This window comes from Vicia villosa, linkage group LG2 (genome assembly GCF_029867415.1).
Source record: "Vicia villosa cultivar HV-30 ecotype Madison, WI linkage group LG2, Vvil1.0, whole genome shotgun sequence".
NCBI lineage: Eukaryota > Viridiplantae > Streptophyta > Magnoliopsida > Fabales > Fabaceae > Vicia > Vicia villosa.
This window is the reverse complement of record NC_081181.1, coordinates 25,646,577-25,673,034: the sequence shown is the minus strand read 5'-3', so window position 1 is coordinate 25,673,034 and position 26,458 is coordinate 25,646,577. Positions and strand designations below refer to the sequence as shown.

The following is a 26,458-nucleotide window of genomic DNA, read 5'->3' as shown; positions in this document are numbered from 1 at the left end:
CTTTTATCTTGATCATATCCTCTTTGACAAAACATTGCTTTTGGAGGATCCCTGAAAAGGACCTGTAATCTTTTGCACTGTATCTCTCAAATGAATCATTTCTAGCCCTGGCTTGTGAGAGACAAAGTTGTAGGGAATCCAATTTCCTTCAAAATAGGCTTTGAGTGGGGAACTTTTGATGTTCCATGTGAAAGTTATGCCCAGTCAAAGTTGGGTTGACTTTCTCCTAAGAAACCCTAATTTGAACCTTTTTGCATTTGTTCATCTCTGAGTTTCTATTAATGGACTCATGATCCATCTTTGATCAAATGATGGTTATGCACCTCTATACTTGATGTTTGACCAATGATCATAGTTTGAATCATGCTTTGATTGCAGTTGACCTTCAGGTTTGAATCAGTTGACTGTGGATTTTGGGGATTGTTTGAGCAAAGCTTTGGCATTGAATCTTGAACCTTGAATCATTGTGAATGGAACATGAAGGGAAAATTTTGGGGTATGACAGAATGCAGGGTGGTGGACCAACATACACCCAACCTGTTACGGCAACCTTTTCGCCAAATGTAGGTTCAGTCGGTCGAAGTGTACAAAATTCAGGCCCATCAGGCCAAATGCCTACATTAACCACAAATAACCAAGCAGCATTTAGGCAAGAGATGGATGCAAGCAACCATGACATGGTGGGTGAACTTGCTCAAGAAATGGTTTCAATTTTCTCTCCCTTAATAACAAACATTACTAGGACTAACCAGAATAATATTGATACATATCAACGAATATCCACATAAATGGGGCGTATAGCAGATTTCTTAGGGGCCCCTCAAACGTCTACCCGACGAAGAAACAACCAGGTTGTTATTCAAGCAGACGAACCAGTCTTAGAACCTATCCTAAACCCAGTTCGACCACCTAGGCAAAGGCCGGAGGAAAGAAATCAGGTGATAGATTTAGAAAATCAAAACCGAAGAACTAATACTATTCAACAGGAAGTTCCTGAAGAACAACCTAGGGTAGTTATGGTTAATAGGGAACAAAATGCAGATGAAGTAATACACAGGGTTAGAAGAGACAATATGGCGACAGAAAATAACTTAACAACCCTGATCGAAAGGATTATGGCTAATAATGGCCTTAATACTGGACTTCGACGTCCAAACTACACTTTCCCTCTAGCAGATTATATTTTGCAAACTGAATTGCCTAGAGGTACCAAAGTGCCCAAGTTTACGAATTTTTTAGGGGATACTAGTGAATCAACCGTGGAACATATAGCCCGATATTTAACAGAGGCAGGTGACTTAGCGAATAGTGAGAACTTAAGAATTAAATATTTTCCTAGTTCATTAACGAAAAATGCTTTTACATGGTTCACCACCTTACCTCCAAATTCCATAGATACTTGGGCTCATCTTGAGAGAATGTTCCATGAACAGTTTTACATGGGACAAACCAAGATCAGTTTGAAAGAATTGGCTAGCATTAAGAGGAAATTCATAGAGCCTATAGATGATTATTTTAATAGGTTCCGTTTATTGAAATTAAGATGTTTCACAGTTATTCCGGAACATGAATTATTCGAAATGGCTGCAGGAGGTTTAGACTATTCAATTCGAAAGAAGTTAGATACATAATATTTGAGAGATATGGCCCAGTTGGCAGATAGAGATCGACAAGTCGAACGATTGAAAGCTGAAAAGGCCAGAGCAAATAAAAATTACAAGAAGGAGAGAGTGGCCTATGTTGAGGCTGAAGATGTTGAAGTGGAAGCCTTCGACGATTCATATGGCTTTGATGAAGTCGAAATAGATTTGGCCGAATTTAAAGAAGCGCCTCCATATTCTTGTAAATTGCTCACTCCCTCAAATGGGAAAAATCCTGTCGAAGCTGACAAAAATGACAAATTCCCAAAGAAAACATATACCTTCGACGTCACCAAGTGTGATGAAATCTTTGGTTTGTTAGTAAAAGAGGCCAGATGATTGTGCCTCCTAATTCTAAAATTCCTCCGTTAGAACAGCGAAAGAAACGAGGTTTTTGTAAATATCATGGATTCTTGGGCCATAAGACCTCATAGTGTTTTCTTTTCAAGGATCTAATTCAAAATGCTATCAAGGACGGTCATTTGAAGTTTGCTGACAAAAGAAAAAACAACATGAAGGTTGATACTGATCCCCTTAATGTCGCTGACACTAATTACGCTGAACCCGTTGACGTTAACATGGTGGAGGTGACTAAGACTAATATCACATAGTTGGAAATGGTTTCAGCAGGAAAGCAGGCTACTAAAGGCCTAACTAACAATGCGATCTTCGATACTGAAGTTGAAGGTTTATTTGAGTCAAAAACCACTGAAGGTATTAAGAACACAAGTGAGGCCACTGAAGACCTCAGGCTGAAACTCCAAAAAATAAGAATTTCCGAAGTTCCCCCAGCAGGAGTCAACATGGTGAATGTTGGACAACCCTTGTCTGAAATTGAAGAAGTGGAAAGATGTCTAGTAAAGGAGAAGGAAAAAGGGAACTGTGGAAATCCAAGGGCAAACGAAAGTCTGAAGGATTACCTCTGGAGGTGTCATGAGAAGAATGTTGGACGAATGCTGATGTGTCCAAGATGCTCGATCATGCAGAATCGAAGGGTTCAGGCGAACTATGAAAGGGCCCAACGGAGCAAGATGCAAGGACATTGGAGGCAAGAGAATCAGTTGCTGAAAGTTTACCCAAATCCTGGGGAAAGTCTCTTGAGTTTTCTAGTTCGCTTTCACAAGGCGAAAGCAAAAATCATCATGTGTCCTAGGTGTGGGGCAATTTATGATAGCCAGATGGAAGAATTGTTCGAAAGGGTGTCATTTTCTACCGGTTGGGACACACAAGGAATCAACCCCAGCTTATATGTGTTCGATAATCGAACATTCTCAAGAAGGTCTGATAGCCCTCATCCCAAGGCTCGAAGAGTGACATTTAAACTCCCGACAAATGTGCCCATGGACAGATGGACACAAGCTGGTGCAGGGAACAATAAATGGCGAAACTTCGACCAAGGTGGAAGAACAGCTATGGCATAGGGAAGAAAGTTCCAGACATCCAATCGAGAGATGTACAGACTCGAGAATTGTAAGGGCAAGAATCTAATGTCCAGGTCTCAATGGAGGAGACACCAAATAATGAAGAAGGATGAAAAAGAATCAAAGGTAAAAGAAGTTGGAGAAGCAACAACGAAGTCCCATTGCAGGGGGCAAAGTCAAGCAAACCTCCTATGGGTTGCAAGTTGTTCAGTTCAGAGAATGAAAAGTTTGAAGAAAAAGCGCAATCTAGCCCACTAAAGGAAGAAGATATGATGAGTGATGACTTCGATTCAGACGGGGTTTCGTCTATAAACCTCAACTGCAACGTGGTATCAGTTCTCCCTCATGAGTATTATCAAGAGATAGAAGTCAAAGATTGCGAAGAGGCAGACGAAGAGGAAATGGTGAAGCACAGACCAGTGTGTTATTATATGCTGAATAATGGTGCAGTCGAAGAGCAAAATGCCTTCTTTGAAAGGCCTGACCAGGGTATGAGGATTCATCTGAAGCCTCTCTACATAAGAGCCAAGATTGAAAATGTAGGCATCAACAAGGTCCTCGTTGATGGGGGGCAGTGAACTTAATGCCCCAGTATATGTTGAAGAGGATTGGGATGTTCGGTACAAACATAAAACCACACAACATGGTTTTGTCTAAAGTAGGCCATACGTTAGGAGTTATCCAAGTAAACCTAACTGTGGGTTCAGTCACAAGGCCAACTATGTTTATGGTAATACCAGCAAAGGCGAACTATAACCTTTTATTAGGAAGAGAATGGATTCATGGGGTCGCTGTCGTGCCTTCAACATTGCACTAAAGGTTAACTATCTGGAGAGAAGACGGGATATTCAAAAACATAGAAGGAGACCAAAGTTACTATATGTCATAAGTGAATCAAGTAAACAAAGCAAGCTTCGACAAAAACCTGGCTAACATAGGCACATGCCAGGCGGCAGAGGATATGTAACGCCCGGAAATTCGATTATTCGCTTAATCTAGACGTTCGGAGTGTTTAGTGAAGTTTTCGTATTTTGAGACAATTTAGTCGGTATTAGTTCGGGATAGCGGATCGATATTTCATCAAGAGTTTTGATATTTTTAGTATTAGAAATATTATTGGAATAATATTTGAAGTTTTGAGAATTTTCTGAGTAATTAAGATTAGACCGGAAATATGATATATTGGTCGGATTTGGATTGTCGGTGTTATTTAAGGGCACATTTGGAATTATTAAATTGAAGTCGGAAAATAATATTAAGAATAATATTATTTGTACGTCGGAATTATTATATCGATGAAATTTTATTAAGTGAGGTATTGGTTAATTAGAGTTATTTATCTTATTGGGCCTAAATTGATTTGTAGAGAATAATAGAGAAGAGTTGTTATATGCTAAGCCTAATTGAAATAATAAAAATAGGGTTTTAGAGATTGAGAAGAGGAGTGCTCTCATTTGGGGGAAAAGTTGAAGAGAAGGAGGCTATGTCTTGAAGGGGAGACTAGAAGCTTGAAGATGCAATTAGAGACCCATTGAGTTCCTTCCATTAATAAGGTAAGGGTGGGGTTCTTTTCCTATAATGGGGCTCATGAACAATTGTATGTGGGGAATTAGGTGTGTAGGTTTATTGCATTTGCTTGTGTTAATTGTTGCTGGAAAATTAGAAATTGAGTAATATGAATTTGAGTTGCTATGTTGAATCTGTTACTGTTGATTGAAATTGCTGTCGTGAAATAAAAACGTTGGCACTGTGCAAAACTAGTAATTGTTGAACGGCTACAGACGGCGCATGCCATTGACGGAAGGCAGTTTGTTAATGTGTTGGTGTTGTGTGCTAATTATTCTGTGTTCTAATTTTGTTGCTGTTTGTGTATGTGATCTCATTGTTTGCATACACAGATAGACATATAATATTAATTAAATGTTCATATATGTGTGTGGCTATTCGTTACTGTTCGTTCATGTACATTTCCATTATTAGAGAAACATATTATATATATATATATATATATATATATATATATATATATATATATATATATATATATATATATATATATATATATATATATATATATATATATATATATATATATATATATATATATATATATATATATATGGAATTGGATCCTCTCCAATTGTTTCTCTCATGCCCTCTCTCATGTGCAATTATGAACCATTAGATTAATCTAATGGTTAACAACAATTGAAAAAAAAATCATTTAAAGAGGAGAGAGAAATATATTTCAGTTTTAATTTTTTTTTTTTTTTATTTTCTTTTTTCTATTTTCGTTTTTTATTTACTATATAACTTTCTTTTTCATTGTATAACTTTTTTTATAAAAATATTCCCTAAAAATAGGGGTTAAGGTGTACAATTTATAAATGAGAAAATTATCTATCACTAATTTTATTAGCTAATTAATTTTTTTATCTATTTATTAAATAAAAATAAGAATAATTTTAATATATTATACAAAGAAAACGTATTTGTGGCTAAAGAAGACAAATTAATGTCTTTTTTTTTCTTCATATTGTTAACATAAAAATGAAAAAAAATATATATATCAACTACTACTTTTTCAATTTTTAAAATTTTAAAGCTTTTTTATTTAAAAATGAGTCATTCAGAATTTGTAAACATATAACTTATACATTAAAATTTTTTATTTATTATAAATCATAAGTTATTAGTTAATTTATTATTATACATTTTCTAATTAAAAACGAGGATTGTTATAATATGTATGTATATAAAATACACACACGTAGCAAATGTTGTAACTATGAATATATTTTCTAATTAAAAACAAGAATTGTTATAATATGTATGTATATAAAAATACACACACGTAGCAAATGTTGTAACTATGAATTAATTATAATAGTAAATTAACTAATAACTTATGAAATATATTTCTCTCTCTTCTTTAAATGACTTTTTTTCCAATTGTTGTTAACCATTAGATTAATCTAATGGTTCATAATTGCACATAAGAGAGGGCATGAGAGAAAAAATTGGAGAGGATCCAATTCCATATATATATATATATATATATATATATATATATATATATATATAAAAAAGTATATTATATTGGAAATGGAACCAAAGTTATGAAATATAAATGTAATTTAAAACAGTCCCATTAAAATTGACGTGGTAGCTAAGTTTAATTAGCACATTAACCTGGTGGCGTTCTTTTTATGAAATTGTGATGTTAATCGGTCGTTTAAATTAATGGTTGAATTAATCTCCATTGGTCTATTTTAATTGAAAAATACTTAGACTTAGATTAATTATTCAGTTTGTCGGTAAATAACGGTATACTAAGAATTTAACCGTAAATTAGATAACTGGTAGTGACGCGGGATGTATTCGATTAATTAGAGAATATTAGGTGAATAATTTTGGTTAATTGATAATGGATTAGTGAGTTAATTTAAAGACTAACCTATGGAGGATTATAAGACTAATTTGACTTGACTTAATGTGTTTATTTGTTGTAATGATTTCGTTAACATGTGAAGTTATATGTTTGTCGTGATGTGTCGAAACATGACGATGTTTGTGATGATTGGTAATACGTGATGTTATATATATTGTGATGATGATTTTGTGACTAAATGAAGGTGAAATATTATGGTGACGTGAATTACCTCGAATAAATGGTAATGTGATTGTGATATAGGCTTATGCCTCGTGACGATATGTGATTTTGATGAGTATGTTGTGTTGTCTGTTTTGTCGAGTCACATTCCATATGCATACTCTGTGACGGCCTGAAAACTATGGCAAACATGACGGCCTGAAAACTATGGCAAACATGACGGGCCAAATGGCAATTGGTGACGGGGGCTGAAGCTCCGATTGGTACCACATGCATATACATGAGTCATGTCCCATGTGTCTTATGTGATTCATAGTTTGTGATGTTTTGTGATTATATGTTGTGACTTGTTAAATGACGGAAGGATGTGAAGATGTGAGTTGATGTTTTATGAATAGTATGATGATATCAATATTTGTGAATGCGATTAACTAAGCATGTCTGTATGATTTATATGCGGTGATATTTTGGGACTATAAATGTGACTTGTACTTGTGATATATATATATATATATATATATATATATATATATATATATATATATATATATATATATATATATATATATATATATATATATGTATGTATGTATATATATAATTGATGTGAATATGAAGTGTTGTGACTTGAGGTGCGATGAAAAGTATGTGAGATTTGTGAGTTAGTGAAAGTATAAAGTGTATAGCAATATTAATACTTGAGATGTGATGACTATATATGTCTGGATCCTAATATACAATTTATCATGCGCTCACTTATATGATTTGATATCTCACCCTTTTCTCTTGTTCGCCGTTGCCTTTATATTGGTAACGTGCAGGTGTTCGAGTATGAAGATTTAGTTGTCGTTAACCGAGTCAGTTGTCGCTCTGATACGTAGCACTCGGGGGGGACGATTTATAAAGTTTATGATGTTATTGTTTATTGTGACTATCCTGGTTTATTAGGATGATATGTTAAGTGAAGTTGCTTTATTAATATGATGTTGTTTATGTGATTGAGATGTTACTTGATTCAGAAATTGAGAATCATGACTCCGCTGTTTTATTAATAAAAGAAGTTATTCTGTTTTAGAAAGTGCTATGTATCCGCTAAATAGTATGAAGTGATTTTTAAATACTCTTATATTTTCCGCATTTTAATTGTCGGGTAGAAATGGGGTGTTACATTAGTGGTATCAGAGCCTGGTTGGTCCGTCCAGCCAAGTTGTCGAGTCTATTGAGTTTGTGCGACAGTTTAATGCTGTCAGTGTTTTATCCTATAGTACGCGACATGTGTGTAAAACACTATTGGTACTTAGTTATTTTGTTGCAGGAAGTAGTTTGACGATAAGTGGGGGAGAAGCCTTTCTTCTCGAAGAGGTTTCTGTTATGAGAGATAGTCTGGTATGTTGTTGATAAGCGACGATACAAGTGTTGTTGAGAGTTTTGGATGTTAACCGGATTCGAAGGCGACGTGAAGTTAAGAATGATTTTGGGAAGTAGAATTTAGAAAGCTGCGATGTTCAATACGATTAAGGACTGTGAAGTTGTTGATGCGAGTAACCTTTGTGTGTAATGCCAATGTTTGAAGAGTAAGAGAGCAATGAAGTTATGGTAGACCATATGTTGGACTCGCATAAGTAATTGTCAGATGTAGTCGATGCGTGAAGTATTGTGAATCGCGAGCCCTAGTTGGAAACTTGAAGATACGTGTAACTGTGAAAAGAATGGTATTCTCGTTGATATCAAGACTGGAATTTCGATGAAAGAATTCACCTCTCGAGTTATAAAGAGTTTAAAGATGAGGAGTTATACTAGAGGATGTTTGGAACATGCTTAAGTCGAAGAAAAGTGAGTTTCAGAGTGGGATCCCCGTAAGCAAGTCACAAAATTCAGAATCGTTGGGAAACTTTAAAAAAATTCATAACTTGAGTTCTGGACATCCTATTTGAGCTCCGTTTGAAGCGTCAGAAAGATAACAAGATGAATTGTATCATAAGAAGGATTGTAAAAAAAAATTATCACCAATTTGACATGAGGAGGAATTTGGTTGAGATTAGTTGAATTGTGAAGTACGGGTATAGAAGTAATTTTGGAGATGGAAAGACGTTTGACGATTGTGTGATGCTAAGTGACTATGAAATGGATTTTGTAATATGTTTGGACGTTGGTGTCTCACCGACGAGATATAATGAGTAGGAGGTTATGGGAGTTGTGAGAACCCAAAGTGAATTATTAGATTATGATGTGTTAATGGATCTGAGTGAAAATCCAGAAATGACGCTACTATGAAGTAACGACGGTTTATACTCCACTATGGTTGTCGAATACTAATTGACAAATTGGGGAACTGATCACCCTTAATCCATTGTTAATGGTAGATGACAATCATGTTGAATGTTATAGATCTGTATTGCTATCTTAATAGTAGAGAAAGAGTATTGGTGTTATATCGTGAAGGTAGTCGCTCACCAGTTCGTGTATCTTGATGAGAAGAGTGGTTGAGTATGAGTTGGACGAAATGAACAATTCGGAGTAGTGAGTTTTGTACAAGCGAATGTCGTAAGGAAAAGATCTGGAAGTAACAGTGAAACAACGATGTGAAAATGAGTATTAAGGAAAGTCTGCATTGGATTAAAAAAAATTGTGAACCATACAGTTGATGGAGTTTTAACAAGGCAGTGACTTAAAGAAGAATTATCAGAGTTGCGCAGCGGAAGCATTGCGTTACACTGTTGTTATACGACTTGTAAGAAGTGAAAGACGATATGTCAGAAGACTGTGAAGTGGAGTTATCTTGATGTTCGGATTGATAGACTGTTGGAATAAGTGTGATGAGCTAGGATGCTGCATTGGGTCGTAGATTATTGTGAATCTGGTAAGAATAGTAATGCGATTGAAGACTTTATATCTCAGCTTCCGATACTACGATAGGTAGCATGCTAGCGTAAGAAGATGAAAATGGCATCGAAAGAGCCATCTACTATTTAAGTAGTGTACTTAATGATTTAGAGACTAGGTATACTGCCATCGAAAAACTCTGCCTTTGTTTATATTTCTCTTGTATAAAACTTAAGTATTATATAAAACCAGTTGATGTTTATGTTTCATCTCATTTTGATGTTATTAAACACATGCTATCTAAACCAATATTGCACAGTCGAATTGGAAAATGGGTTTTAGCCCTCACTGAATATTCTTTAACCTTTCAACCTCTTAAGGCAATGAAAGGACAAGTCGTATCATACTTTATTGTAGACCATTCAGTGGTCGAAAACCCTCAGCTATATGTTGAATTGAAACCTTGGAAGTTGTTTTTCGACGGTTCAACACACAAAGAGGGGAGTGGAGTTGGTATACTCATAATTTCTACTGAAGGAATTCCATCAAAACTCAAGTACAAAATAGAAGGTCCTCTATGCTCCAACAATGAGGCAGAGTATGAAGCATTACTTGCAGGACTTGAAGCCTTGTTTGAATTGGGGGCAGCTAGAGTCGAAATTAAAGGAGAGTCTGAATTAGTAATAAAGCAGCTGATGAAGGAATACAAATGTATTAAAGAAAATTTGATCATGTACTTTTTCATGACGAATAAGCTGCTCAAAAAATTCGAATATGTGAATTTGAAACACGTCCCAAGGATAAATAATCAAGAAGCGAATGACTTGGCACAACTAGCTTCAGGGTATGAAGTGTCAAAGGAAAAGTTGGAAGAATTAATTGAAGTAAGAGGAAAAGCAATGGAAACAAGGTTGTCTCCAACTGACCTAGAGAATACACAGTTGGGCTTCGCCAATGAGGAAGAGTTCGAAGTATTAAACATAGATTCTCTAGCAGATATAGATTGGAGGAACCCAATTGTCAATTATTTGAAAGATCCTTCGATTGACACATAAAGGAAAGTGAAGTACAGAGCCTTGTCATATTTCTTGATAGGGAATGAATTGTTCAAGAAAACCCTTGAAGGAGTTTTGCTGAAATGTCTTGGTGAAGCAGAAGCCTATTTGGCACTATCGAACGTACATAGTGGAGCATGTGGCGCTCATCAGGCTGGACACAAAATGAAATGGTTGTTGTTTCTTTACGGAATGTATTGGCCTACTATGTTAAAATATTGCATAGAATTCGCCAAAGGATGCCAGGAATGTCAGGTACACACAAGTATCCAACATGCTCCTGCTAATGAATTAAGTTCAATCATTAAGCCATGGCCTTTCAGAGGGTGGGCATTAGATTTAATTGGAGAAATTCGACTTACCTCATCCAAAGTCCAGAAATATATATTGGTAGGAATAGATTATTTTACCAAGTGGGTTGAAGCAATACCATTAGCCAACGTAGAACAAGAAGCTGTGATCGAATTTATTCAAAAACACATATTGTATAGATTTGGGATCCCAGAGAGCATAACCACAGACCAAGGATCGGTGTTTACTGGTCGAAAGATACAAGAATTTGCGAAAGAAATGGGATTCAAATTACTTACTTCTACACCTTATTATGCTCAAGCAAATGGACAAGTCGAAGACTCTAATAAAGTAATAATAGGTCTGATAAAGAAACATGTAGGAAAGAAACCTAAGAATTGGCATAAAACTTTAGACCAAGCACTTTGGGCTTGTCGAACATCACCTAAAGAAGCAACCAACACCATGCCATTTCAGCTCACGTTTGGACATGATGCAGTACTACCAGTTGAAATATATCTGCAATCAGTCAGAATTCAGAGACAAGAAGAAATTCCCCCAAACGTATACTGGGAAATGATGATGAACGAATTGGTTGATCTGGACGAAGAAAGATTGCGAGCGTTGGAGATGATAAAGAGGCAAAAAGAAAGAGTATCAAAAGCATATAACAAAAAGGTGAAAGGTAAAGTGTTTGTTAATAATGATTTAGCTCGGAAAGTTATTTTGCCTATGGATCTAAAGAATCAAGCTCTAGGTAAATGGTCTCCACATTAGGAAGGCCCTTTTTGAATTTTGAAAGTATTTTCGAATAACGCTTACGAGATAGAAGAACTGGTAGAAGATCGTAGGATCTTAAAAGTAAATGGAAAGTACCTAAAAAGGTACAAGCCAGTTATGTACGAAGTTAAGATTGCGAAAACTTAGCTAACAAGGATTAACGTTGCGGCTAAAATGGCGAATATTTCGCCAAAATGGCTCCGCCCTTAACAGATTCACAATACAAAGTAAGCAAATAAGAAGAAAGCTGAAGATATATTCAAGTCACCATTTAAACCCAGAAAAGATTTCATTAATAAAGGGGGGAAACGTACATATCCAAACCTACATTACAAAAGGGCTAACATAGTAAAGCCAAAATAGCACTAAAACATTACTAAAAGGTAATAAAATAAAAGGCCTACAGAGTTTTTAAAGCCCCTTTAATTAACCCGAAGATTCAAATCCTCCAGGTTTAGCAAAGGTAGACTCTCAACTTCGAAGGCATCAAAAGACCCTCTTGAGCGTAGCCTTCTAGCTATCCCTAATTTGACAAACATATGGGATAGGAGTCGCCCGTAAGGAAGACAAAAAGGTTTGCCATGACGAGAAGTCATTACAGCTTTAGTAAGATGTTTGAAGATCGTGAGGAGAATGTTGATTTTCCGTTTCTGCAAAGCATAAAGCATAAACTGGATGTCCCACGTCATTATGCTTTCCTGATTCTCCTTTCGTGGAAGAAAGTTACCTACAAGCAGTTGGTGCCAGATTCTGCTTACAAACGCAGAAAAAGTATGGTTAGGACTAGCAAAAATGCTCCTTAGAACATCAGAAATGGTTTGGCTAAAAGGATCATCACAAAGAGAGTCAACATTCTCACACCCCATCACTCTGGCAATGAGTTTTGCAGAGATAATGATACGAGAACCACAAACTTCGGAGTTGATAGTGATCTTTCCCTCTTGATCCATCTGAGTAGATGCATGCATCCAGAAGTCTGCAAGCATGTTGGGGTATATTGGACCTTCCAGAATAGTAAGATAGTGTCCCAGGTGTTGGGTGGCGAACATCTCGTCTAGATCAACGCCATGCTGGTGGAATTCTTCAGGCGAAGGTTTGAACTCTTTATGAATGGCAGAAATAATGTTGTTAAAGGTTGGAGACATTGTTGCTGTAAAAGAGAGAAACGAAGAAGATGAGAGGTTGGTTGAAGGAGTTATGGGAAAGGTGTGAAACAATGACAAAGAAAAGAAGAGTTTTTATAGAGGTAAATTACATTAGGTTCGGTTACGTTTGGAAAGATTAGTGGGCCACTGTTGAATGCAGTATAGGGCAAGCAACAAAAAGATTTGGAAATATTGATCCGGGAATTATCGTCCTCAGAGATGGAGAGATGCCATTCAACAGTTTCTACGGTTTCGAGCTTGGGTTTGAATGAGCAAAAAGTAAACAAAGATATAGACAAGAAAAGAATAAACACATTCTTAGAAGAGAAATAACTTATCAGGAATGTAAATATATTCACTCTTCACAAACATACACTTACCAACCCATTATACTCAACCTACGATACTCATCTATGTTATCACGTATCTCTCACATAAGCGTCCATCTCTGGAGCACAAACGAGATCATCTCAACTAAGGTTATCTCTAACGCAGAGTTGCGAGAACATCCGTATTCTCAAGTCAGAGATCTCTCGCGCGCCGCTCAAACACGAAAGCATTACGTACAGATACCCAAAGTGAATGCTAGCTCTAAATCTATCTCTAGAGTTCAGAACCAACAGATTATCATCCTAGATAAGGATTCAAGAAGTTTATCTCTAAAGCACCCCAAATCCCCAGCATAGAGCAAAAATCCAGGATAATATCAACACAGATTTGTAAAGCAAGTTAAACATAACATTATAATCGGTAAATATACATAAGATTCAAGTAAATATACAAACAAACCCAACCAAAGAGAAATACACAAAGAAGAAGAGAAATGAACCGAAAATCTCCCGGTTTGTCAGCTCTGTTCGACGCTCAATCCACCCCCGATCATCCTTATGCAACCTCTGAAGTTGTTTTCTAAGCCAATTCTACTCTAAGAATGAAGTTGATGGTGTTGGGACTCAAAAATACCCAACCCATAACCTAAAAATGTGATTTTTGCCCCTTTTAACGAGCTGCTGTCTTAGCAGGTCCGCTTAGCGGACCCCCTCCGCTCAGCGGACTCAAAATTGCATCCAGACTCTGATTTGCTCCGCTGGAGCTCCGCTCAGCGGACTGACAACAAAAGTGAAATCTTGTTTTCGCCATAAGTTGAGAACCGTAACTCCGAATTGCGCCCGGTTCGAAGCGTTGGAAAGCTTATTCAATGCTCTATCCAATAATGAATGAATGGAAACCAAAATGATAATTTTTATTATCCTTATTTTGAGCCTTATTCTTTGATGAATTGGTAGAATTTGCATTCTTGAAGCTTAGCCTTTGGTCTTTATTACTCAATGCTCCAAAGATGCATGAATACCTATAAAATGAATGGAAAACTATTAATTGGTATAAAAGTATATGAAAATACAATTATTCATAAAGTATACGTATTTATACACAAAACGGGAAATTATTCAAACGGTATTAACAAAAGTATCGATAAGTGCCACTATTTACATACACAAAATAAGTACATTTTGGTACTTATCAAACTCTCCCCAACTTGAATCTTTGTTTGTCCTCAAACAATGTCAAATAAATCAAAGAATTGAAAGTAATAAACCAATGAATTGTGAATCAACAAGTTTTGAAAACCAAAAACAAATGTATGGTTTAATACAAAAACGTATAAACAAAGTAAATACTTACCACTATACTACAACGACAACATGTAAACGAAACGTATCCTAAGCACAAAAAGCATACAAAACATTCTAACACAATACATGCTCACATCATGAATCACACCTAACAAAAATTCATCAATGGATGAAGAACACACAAAGGTGAAGGACTTTTAACACTCATCCAACAATCTTGCAAACAAAAGATTAAATTATGCATTCATCCAAAAATCACATTGAAGATACAAAAGCAAGAATCACAAGGACTTTTCAAGGTTGTAATGTGGCTTGGTTAACAAACAAGGGATATGTCATAAGGCTAATCGAAACAAAAACTTGCCTAAACCTAAGGGAGTGATCAATCCACAAAGTTCTAAGCAACAAAATCTCGATTAAACTTCTTCCTTAACCACAAGTTTCTCAAACCAATCACAATACTTATTAGCACAATTATTCGCTTTTCTTTTCTTTTTGTTTTTCAAAACTTTTTCATTTTTTTTCTTTTTCTTTTCTTTCTTTTCAACCACATAGCAACAACCACATAAGTAGCAACCATTTATCTCCCCAACTTAAATTCAACCACACAATCATATGAATACTCCCTACTTTATAAGGCAAGGTAAAAATTCATACCAAAAATCATGGTTGAGGGTTCAAGAAAACAAAGAATCAATCATCCATGCAAAAAATGAGAACTAAACACTCAAAAATAAGTATTTAGGAAAAACAACATGGACATTGACAAAAAGCTCAAAAGGGTTAACAAATGATCACACACTCACAAGGTGAATTGACTATTTGGCTATGGTGGTTGTGCTCAAAATGAAACAAAATGCCTTGATCCTTTTCATGCTTTCATAAAATCAACATAAACAGAAGATTAAGCATAATAAAATCCAGTTAAAACAAATATTGTGGCCTCCAGCATATATGTAAACAATGGAAAGCTTCCTCACATTTATGGTTTGGGAACTAATGTGATTCAATCAACAAGCAAGTAATGCAAAAGAATGAATGGTATGGTAATTGTACAAATGAAAATTTTCCTAAACATGTTATGTTATAGAAAGCGATAAATGAGTACCTTGAATGATACAACTTCAAAAATAATATCCTACCATACATCCGCAAGTTAAAACACTCAAGCTTTGGAAAATCTCCTCAAAAATCTTCGAATCACCGAACAAAATTTGAATCCAAACAACCAACAAAAGAATTAGAAAAACAAAACTAATATATAATACTAATTAGCCTTGGTGAAAGTGGGAAAAAGAGTGAACCAGGTGGAATGGGAACCCCACTGGTATAGAGCAGAAAAACAAAATTCTGCTATGCTCGCTTAGCGGAGCTGATCTCGCTTAGTGGGCACATCAGAACTCAGAAAAATCAGAATTGCACCAGCTGTTCCAATCACACACCACTTCACCTAAATTCCTCTTAAACATAAAAATAAACAAAACTTTACAACCATTGGGGTGCCTCCAACAAGCGCTTGTTTTACGTCGTTAGCTCGACGCCTTTATTGTTTAGGTGTTTGGAAAGTAGCTTCCTCCAATCATGCCATGGTGACGTCTCACCGCACAAGCCTAAAGAAAGTGTCCTAACCAACCACTCAACAAACGTTACGGGTACAAATATATACAATGATTAAACGAACATAAAAACGAAAGTATACAACTATATACACAAACAAACACATATATACAAGAATGGAACAAATACAATTATTATCATACAAAAAGAGAAAATTGGTGAATGTTGGATTCACAAGTTGAAAAGTGAAGATTTTGAATAATGAACTGTTTTGATCTCAACGTGTTTCACCAACATTCACCAACAAAGTATACTTGTATGCAAACATATAAAAGTAACTATATGGTGAACATAAACAAGTAAACATGTACAAGTAAATATATACACGTGAAACTATACAATATATACGTTATATACAAAGCTCAAAACCATAAAAACTATTGCGATGCAATTCAACAACCATCCCCGGTAACGGCGCCATTTTGTTGAATGCAGTATAGGGCAAGCAACAAAAAGATTTGGAAATATTGATCCGGGAATTATCGTCCTCAGAGATGGAGAGATGCCATTCAACAGTTTCTACGGTTTCGAGCTTGGGTTTGAATGAGCAAAAAGTAAACAAAGATATAGACAAGAAAAGAATAAACACATTCTTAGAAGAGAAATAACTTATCAGGAATGTAAATATATTCACTCTTCACAAACATACACTTACCAACCCATTATACTCAACCTACGATACTCATCTATGTTATCACGTATCTCTCACATAAGCGTCCATTTCTGGAGCACAAACGAGATCATCTCACAACTAAGGTTATCTCTAATGCAAAGTTACGAGAACATCCGTATTCTCACGTCAGTGATCTCTCGCGCGCCGCTCAAACACGAAAGCATTACGTACAGATACCCACAGTGAATGCTAGCTCTAAATCTATCTCTAGAGTTTAGAACCAACAGATTATCATCCTAGATAAGGATTCAAGAAGTTTATCTCTAAAGCACCCCAAATCCCCAGCATAGAGCAAAAATCCAGGATAATATCAACACAGATTTGTAAAGCAAGTTAAACATAACATTATAATCGGTAAATATACATAAGATTCAAGTAAATATACAAACAAACTCAACCAAAGAGAAATACACAAAGAAGAAGAGAAATGAACCGAAAATCTCCCGGTTTTTTCAGCTCCGTTCGACGCTCAATCCACCCCCGATCATCCTTATGCAACCTCTGAAGTTGTTTTCTAAGCCAATTCTACTCTAAGAATGAAGTTGATGGTGTTGGGACTCAAAAATACCCAACCCATAACCTAAAAATGTGATTTTTGCCCCTTTTAACGATCTGCTGTCTTAGCAGGTCCGCTTAGCGGACCCCCTCCGCTCAGCGGACTCAAAATTGCATCCAGACTCTGATTTGCTCCGCTGGAGCTCCGCTCAGCGGACTGACAACAAAAGTGAAATCTTGTTTTCGCCATAAGTTGAGAACCGTAACTCCGAATTGCGCCCGATTCGAAGCATTGGAAAGCTTATTCAATGCTCTATCCAATAATGAATGAATGGAAACCAAAATGATAATTTTTATTATCCTTATTTTGAGCCTTATTCTTTGATGAATTGGTAGAATTTGCATTCTTGAAGCTTAGCCTTTGGTCTTTATTACTCAATGCTCCAAAGATGCATGAATACCTATAAAATGAATGGAAAACTATTAATTGGTATAAAAGTATATGAAAATACAATTATTCACAAAGTATACGTATTTATACACAAAACGGGGAATTATTCAAACAGTATTAACAAAAGTATCGATAAGTGCCACTATTTACAGACACAAAATAAATACATTTTGGTACTTATCAGCCACGTGTTAATCTTCTGTGGGAAGATGTGTAGTCCGCCGTCCATTAGTCCTAGAAGTTGAAATGCAATCATGTTGAAACTGTCATGCGCACGTCTTAATAAGATGTTTTGGAAAAGGTAAGTCATAATTAACTGACAATTATGACCTCTAGAGCAATGGAACGTCAAATAAAAAACAAAGTGGCTGCGAAGGATAATTATATCGCGTATAGATGCTATCTAGGTAATTTTGATGAAATATAAGAAATGAAAGATTTGCCATTCATAATATTGCACAATAAAATTAGCCAAAAAAGAGTTATATTCATTAACAAGTTCGATTACAAAAGAAGGATCAATGATTACAAGGTACTCTAAGTACTATTACAATGGACTAAGGGCTAAAGTCTTCAGGAAGGTTGTTCTTCATATTAGAATACTAAGAGGCCAGTATTGACAAACGCCGGTCGATCGTGGCTTGTTGCTTTTTTAGTTCTTCGATTTCTGGACCCAATTTCTGAGCCATTTCGACATGACGAATGCCCGCTTGAACCACTTCATCTATTTCTTTTTGATTTAGTTGCTGAATCTCATCCGACGATCCTTTGCAACTTTAACTTTCCCTTGAAAACGTTCAATTTCTTCCTCCCAAGACTTGATGTTCGCCTCACAGGTCTTATACTCTTAGTGATACTTCGAACGTTCAAGCTCTAGAGTGTCAACTTTAATAGTTGACTCTTTAGCAGCTTTCCATGAAGAGGTTTGAGTGGATACTTTCACGCTTAATTTTTGGTTAACCTCTTGTTTTCGAATATTGTCTGATTGAAGTTGGTCGAGTAAAAGACCTAGCGAAACAATTACCTGTGAGACCTCGTCAGAGACATTGAGCAAGTCCACTTTCTTCAGAAGATTTTTTAATCCAAAGCAGCTGGTGGCATCTTTTCTCAATACTTCGACAAGGTCAATACCAAAAAACTTTTCCTTTATTTGGTGAAGGAAGTTTTGGTTGTCAGGTTATGCACTGTTGTCCACAAAATTGATCGAAGAAGCTCCGTCTCTGACAAACAAAACGTTCTTGGCGTTTATCATAGCCTTGAGGAAGCTTGCAGGATTAGTGGTCTTGAGATGCTCTAATTCCGCTGAGGAGAATACAGGAGGAGCATTGGTCGAAGTAGTTGCGTGAACAACGATTTTCCCAAAGGTTTGGTTCTCCACTTTTTTTGGTTGAGGTTAACTGGAAGCTTCATCCCTATTTTCATTCTCGGGGTTAGTTTCCTCACTTCCCATAGATTGTTCAGTTTCTTCACAAGTATTAGATAGTTGAGGATTGTCTTCTATCTCAATATCTTGATTAATAACTGGGGATGAATCATTTGAGCGAGTGCCTTCAGTATGGTCAAAGGAAGGGAATTTTGTGGAAGGTTCGTCATCTTCAAGAACTGGTGAGAGGATCGGGGAATTTTGTTGAGGAATACCTGTCAGGAAAATTATAACATGTCAAAACGAAAAGCTATGAGAAAAATTATTGGTAAGCATAAGGAATATAAGAGTATACCTTGAAGATTATCAATATCAATAGAAAAATCTGATGTTTTAAGATCAGAGGTAGCATTACCAACATCGTCCTACCAGACAAAATATAAACTCGGCATTAAAGGTCAAGATGAAGGGTGCAGTAAATTGATAAAAGACAAAATTCGATACCTTTGTTAGGATATTATCTGGGCTCGAATTATGACTTTCGCCAACAGGAACAATTCCAACTATCTTTAGAGGTTGTTCGTCAGAAGATACTTTGTCACTTAAAGATGTAGGTTTCGAAGTCCCAGATCCTTTTCCCCTAGCTGAAGAGACAGTAGCTCTCTGTCTTGTCTTCACCGCTTGCCTAGTATGGGGGGGAGATCCATCCTTATCATCTGAAGCAATCATGGCACTAGTAGTCGAAACCTTCCGTTTGGGAGTTGGTGGAGGTTTAGTACTCTGGAAATGTTTATGTCAAAGGCTTAAATACCATTAAGAATAAAAACATAAATTAGAGAGTAAGAGTACTTACCGCTGGTTTTTTGCCAGTATCTGTAGAGTCATCCCCACTTGCTTTTTTGCCTTTCGAAGTTGCAGCGGCCTTACGTGCAGCAGCATCTTTGATACTTTTCTTTCAGCTCAGAGCTATAAGCAAGACAAAAACAAGTTAGTATGGAGACGAAGAGGGAGAATTCTAATCGAAAGATTATCCAGTCCCCAACCTTCAGGTATTGGAGTCAGAACACTAACGTGCTCGAGACTTATATGAAGATGTCCTTTGAAATTATACAAGGTATGCTTAGTCGGAACCACACGTTCAGCGCGTTCTTTGGATTGTTCGTAAAGAATTTTGGGGACATTCCCACATACAAACCAGTCTGGAAAAGGAGGACTTAAAGCCACACCAAAGTCAGTACTGGGTAGTGGAGGGAATTTTGGAGGATATAGTTTGAAAGCCACTTTATAACGTTGTTCAGGTCGAACGTACGTGGGCAATTTCAGCTTATCCAATTTATTAAAAAACTTTTCGCGTAAAGTAATTGCAGTTTCACGAACGGTCCGACTAAGATCGTTGGGTCTATAGATAATTTCAAAGAATTTTTGGAAAGCTTGAATTTCTTTATTATGCGTCGAAGTATCTTTTTTGAAGCGCTCCTGCACGTTAGCAAAAGCCTCGGTTAGTTCTTGTGAAAAACCAGTAACATCGAAGATCTGGTTGTTATAATATTCTGCCCACCATTGATGAAAGTCTATAGTGGAGTAAAAGGCAGGTTCGAAAGAGATAGGAGAAAGAGTAGTGATGCCAACATATTTGGCAATTTTGGACTCATAGTTGTCTTCAGATGAATGCATAGTATGCAGACACATGTGGCTCCTTTTGTCATACATGCATTTGGGTTTTAGCTGAACTAGCCCAAATTGCCTCGATACAAGATTGGGTTGACAGCAGAGAAGGCAACAATGGCTCTTTGTCATTCGCAGTCGATGATACAGCAGTTTAGGAGTTAGAAAAGCCTCCCAAACAGCCATTGATTCGGACTGTTGATTTGGAGAAGTTGCAGGAAACTTTCGCGTGAACCATTCAGGACCTACTCCTCTTCTCACAAATGGAGCCATCGAAGAACTGAAATGATAGCGTTTAGCAAACATCATGATATATGCTCGAAAGGCTTCATGTAGTTTTCCTCCTTCTTCTATGGGAGTTAAGCGAGCAAGTCTTGTCCCTTCGACTGTTCGGTTCCGAATGGCTATGTCTTTTTCATCAACAATGCCTTTATTCGGAAGGAAAGCTTCAAAGGTAGCATTAAGCCATAGCTGCAGTAACCAAAAAGGTCCAGCAAAAAGCAGAGAAGATCCAGTCTGGAAGTTTTTGATGAAATCCACTGATTCGCCAAGACTTTCGTAGAGATACCCTAGGATTAGTTGGCTCAAGTTCAACTTCTTTCCAGCATTAATTTGATTGGCCATACAAAGATACCTTTTGGCGACTTGGAGAGATCTAGAACAGAAGACGCACCTTGAAAGCCAGAGTGCCAGAAATGCGATGTGCTCTTCGTATGATACTTCATCAGTCGTTTTGTCATGGTGTTTCATGGTGAATACAATAAAAGTGGCTTTAATTTCACTAAACTGTATGGTATCGATATCCATATAATTGGGATCGAAGATTTCCCCTGTTGGTCGAAGCCCTGTGATAGGGGCTATGTCAAAAAGAGTTGGGGTAATCATCCCACATGGGAGATGGAAAGTATTATGGGAAGCATCCCAAAAATACATAGACGCTACTAACATGGTTTGGTTGTATTCTAAACCTGTTTTTGATAATTGGATTAAATTATAAATCCCTAATTCTTTCCAGAATGGAGCCTTTTTGGCTTCAACTTTAGCTAACCAAGTGTAGTAAAGCTCAGGATCCTTGCTAAAGGGATTGCCCTAAAAACCTTGAGAATATTATTCATGTATTCTAACCTAATTTTCTCTAGGACTGCAACAGCTTCAGTCAAAGCGCCTTCCATGGTGGTATTTTCAGCAAGGATTGGTTTACCCTTTTTATCTATCTGGTTTTTACTAACTAAGGGCCTGGTCTTATAGTAAACAGGAAAGAATTTAATTTGAAGAGGATTGTCACAACCAGGTAGAGGGCCCGTGAAAGCATGAGTCTTTTCAGAAAGAAGGAAAGGGATAATTACCTAGGAAGCATATATAGCTCGAGTTTCTTCCAGATTCGGCTCTGGAATGTATTGTTGATTTCCCACTTGTGTAGGGCTTTGGAGTTGTTGGACAGGTTGAAGAGCTTCTATGGTTTCCGTTGATGGGTTTTTAACAGTGGAAGACGCCATGGTTAATCGCTTCAGAAATAGGGATAAAATGAAAGGGTTTTGTGTCTTTGCGTTTAGAGATGTTAAAGAACGATGGTGAATGAAGAAGAAGAAATCCTAAATGGTGAAGCCCTTATTTAAAGGTTTAGTAAAAACTTTTCAAATCTCTATTATTTTTAAATAAAATTAACAAGACACGCGTCAGCAACTGATTTACTCATCTGACGGTCGAACAGTTATTAGCCTTACTCCTAGTATCTAGGAGCAATAATCGTGAGTAATGTTAAGACGTGGGAACGCACGTCCTGAAGGGACGTTTTTGAAAATAACAAGACGTCTTTGAAAGAAAAGTCATAAATGATTGTGACGTTAGTCAGAGTCTTGGAACTCGAAAGAGTACGAGAAGATCGAAATCTCATAATGTCAAGAAATGCCCATTTCTATTGGCTTTCTGAAATAAGCATTTATTGGGGGCAATTTGTTAGCTGGAGATTTCGAATGATATGTATGTTTTTCGAAGATTTAAGTTTCGGAGAAAGAATGGCTTTGAATGGCTATTTTCGAGAATGTTATATATGTTGAAGATTCCTAAAATCGAAGCTGAATCGAGAGGAGTGATCTTCGAAACCTTAAGTGATCTTAGAAATGCAAAGAGTATTAAAGCTTAAGGTATTTTTGATACATTCTCACGAAAGACACGTTGTCACGAATCAAGTGAGGTTCGAGCAAGAAAGTTTGAAATTCGAAAGGTTCCATTTTGAATCAAGGAGGACAGGTGGAGCCCTAAGGATTCAAAGCACATGCATACGGGCAACGTGGCGTTTCATTAGTGTAGGACCGTTAGGGTCGAATTAGTATAAATAAGGGTCTTAGTAGTAGGATCCAGGGTGTCCATTTTGTACAAATTACTCACAAATCACTCAAGTATCAAGCGTTAGAGAAAGAGTTTTCGCTGAAAAAATGTACGTGTAACACCAACACCTTATATATGTTTATCTTTATATTTAAGATCGAAGTGTCTTTAAATTCCTTTACTTTCTAGTCAAGTCTTTCCATATTCACCATTTAAATTTCCTTTACATTCTCGTCGAAGTTTACTTATGTTTTATTGTCTAACTAGTTTATTTCGTTGCCACTTTAATTAGTTTCATTTCGTAGTTTTGATTCATAGATTTATACCACCATATTATAAAAGAATTAAAAAACCAACAGAACATGAACCAAATCATCCTAAAAGACGACTTTTCGACACATGTCCTAGGATCAATCTAGTCAATCCTACGAGTAACCAAAGTACATTCATAATTTGGAAGACTAGCGGTTGTTTATCGGAAATCACCGTAAATAGAAGGTTAAGGCCTTTATGACATGAAAATGGAAGTGAAAATGGTGATTTTTGGTTAGAGGGTTTTGAGAGGTTATGGAAGTGGTAAACAGCTTTTAAATGGTATTTAGAAGTTGTTTGAAATCTTGGTTGACACCCAGAATTGATGGAACTCAAATTCACTAGAAAAATGCAAAGATAAGAAAAATGAGAATTTCAAGTGAGATATGACTTGGAGAATTCTGGTGTATTTGATGCCAAGAGCAATGCTCTCTATTTATAGGCATAAATTAGGGTTTGTGGGTGAAGGAATCTCAGAAACTTGAGCTCCCATGTGATAGTTGTACCCTTTTGCTTGTTTGTGAAGAAATGAGAAAGTTATGGTTTCAATGGAAGGTACAAAGCTTGAAGCATGCTTGTGTGATTTTGTTCTGAACATTAGAGGTTTTCTTGTGGTGTTTAACTTGCTTATGCTGCAGAGGATACATGGGAGAGGCTCAAGACAAGCTGACTTAGCATAAAGCAATGCTTTTCTAAAATGGAAGTGGTAACTTTTGTACACAAATGACATGGAACTTGGATAATATGCTAAGAACACATGGACCATATCTCAAAAGAGAGTCTAATCTTCTGAGTTTGGTGCCTTGAACAAGTTAGAGGGGCTTTCCTTTGAAGATTCTTTCAGATTTTGAACAAATTCAAACTTTGTTCTTCATGTTCTTCTTCATTTTCAAGTGTTCATGGAGCCATATTGATAAAATCATATCTCATAGCTCAAGCCATGTAATTTCATGCTATTGGTCTCTTTGAAAAGCCCTTGCTACATAGTTCAATTCACTAGCTAAATTTTTCCTCAAACTCTTTTAAGATCATGGAGAAAAATGGCCACAAAGTTAGGAAAAATTCAAGTGAAAACACTTAAAAAAATTCTAAGTTTTTTGAATATAATCTTCATAATTCCATATCTCTCAAAATAATCACTTTTGATGAAACCATGAGTACAGAGAAAGTTGTTTATTTGATTAAGATCTACAACTTTTATGTTGGGAGATTTTTGAGTGTGTAGGTATAATTTGAAGTTCCCAAAATGAGGTCAAAATCACTTAAAACCCTAATTTTGACTTTTGTTCTTTTGATTCTTGATGAATTTTCTTGATTTCTCATGGTCAAATGTTTTCAATAGTCATATGATGATGATTTGAATCCTTAAAAGTTCAGGGCTGACCATTTTTCTCAAAAGTCAAAGGTTGACCCACACAGTTGACTTTTTCCAAATGAACTGTAGTTTTGTGGATTCCATATGAATCAAGGTCTCCTCTTCAAATGAATGATATGAATGGATTTTAATGTTGATTTGGATGCCTTTGAAGCATGTTTTGAGTCTTGGAGCAATTTCCTGATTAAAAGTCAACTCTTTAGTTGAATTAGGTCAAAACCCTAATTTGAGCCCTCAGGTGGTGATGTTGAAGGTGATTGATCTTGAATTAGGTCATCTTTGGACTTGGATATTGATGGGAGAACCCTTTGAATCATAGGAGAATGTTGAACTTCTTTGTGGGCCTCAAAATCCTAATTTGCTCAGTCTCCTCTTTTTCAGTATCCTGTCTTGGGACATAAGTAACAAGCAACATTTTTTTGTATTTTGGGTTAGCAAATGATATGCATGATGATAATGATGATCATAATATTTGAAAATATGGTGGGATCTCAGTGGTAAAAAATTAGAGTACAAGACGTGTAATATTAACTCAGACGGGACTCGTGCGAAAGCACAGATTAATAATGAAAATTTCTTTATCCACCCCATGTCTTCTTGGTCACCTCTGGTGAAAAACCTAAAATACCCCTTACTTTGGAAATGCATTTCCGAAATGCAAAAAAATGCTGTTTTCGGAGATGCATCTCCGAAAACGCTTTTTTTTCAAAATTTGTCTTATTTCAGAAATGCATTTCCGAAAACAGCATTTCTGAAATGCATTTCCGAAATACTGCGCGTTTTGCAGATTAAGCAAAACAACCTCCCTCCCTCATTCATTTTACCCTAAATCATCTTCAAACTTCCTCTCTTCAAATTTTTTGCAAAAGCAAGTGTGTAGTCTACAGTTAAGCATTCCAAAAGCTACTCAATCTGAACACATTGCTACTCAATCTCTTCAATTGGTAAGTTTTTCAATTTTTAGATCTATGATTCAAATCTCTTTTAAGGTGTTTAGAAATTGCAAAAATTATATTGGGGTAGGTTGGTACTGCTATTTAGGTTGTTTAGAATCATTAAAAGTAGTTTTGATGTTGGATTTTGGGGTCTGCCATGGAAGTTGCAGAAATTGCTTTGTAGGGGTGTTTCGGAAGTTCATTTCCGAAAACACCTCCATTCCCAGTTCCGGTAATGAACTTCTGAAGTGGTCCAGAATTGATTTTTTTTGTTTTTTCAATTGTTTCGCATTCTTATTGATTTCAATTGTTTTCAGGAACATGGCAGACAACCCAGCACGCATCAGACAGGAGAGAGACCCAGACAGCGTCGGCTAGACGCGAGCAGGCGGCGCAGCTGGCGTCGACGAAGGGACGGGGTCGTCGTGTGTGAGTACCCGTGCAGATGGACGAGGGTACATCCTCATCTGGATCCAGGAGTCGTCTGGCTCAGGTCTCTTCTTCCCGCCAACAGGAGGTACGAGAGGAGGAGGAGGAGGAGGAGGCAGTTACATACCACGAGGCGGAGGAGGTACCAGATGTTGACCCTCCACACGGGGAGGAGGAGGAGCAGGAGGAGGGCTACCCGGGAGGGCCCAGTGACACGACCTTGCTGATTACCTACCACGAGCACGTCGCTCGACGTATCTGGGGGGGAGAGGTATTTTTTATAATTTGTCTGACTTTATTATTTAACCGTTTTTAATTTAGCTATTTTTTCAACATTTTCTTAACGGTCTAATTACCAGTGTTTTTTATTTGTTTTTGTTGTAACAGGAGAGACAGACTTTGAAACAGGTGAA

At 36.6% G+C, this 26,458-nt stretch overlaps 1 protein-coding gene across 1 annotated transcript; it reads left to right on the top strand.

Moving 5' to 3' along the window:
• Positions 1 to 788: 788 nt before the first annotated feature.
• LOC131648739 (uncharacterized) lies at positions 789 to 1,631 on the top strand. The gene is made up of 2 exons (XM_058918468.1): positions 789 to 1,432; positions 1,544 to 1,631. The coding sequence occupies exons 1-2, from the start codon at positions 789 to 791 to the stop codon at positions 1,629 to 1,631; spliced, it is 732 nt and encodes a 243-aa protein (XP_058774451.1).
• Positions 1,632 to 26,458: the final 24,827 nt, after the last annotated feature.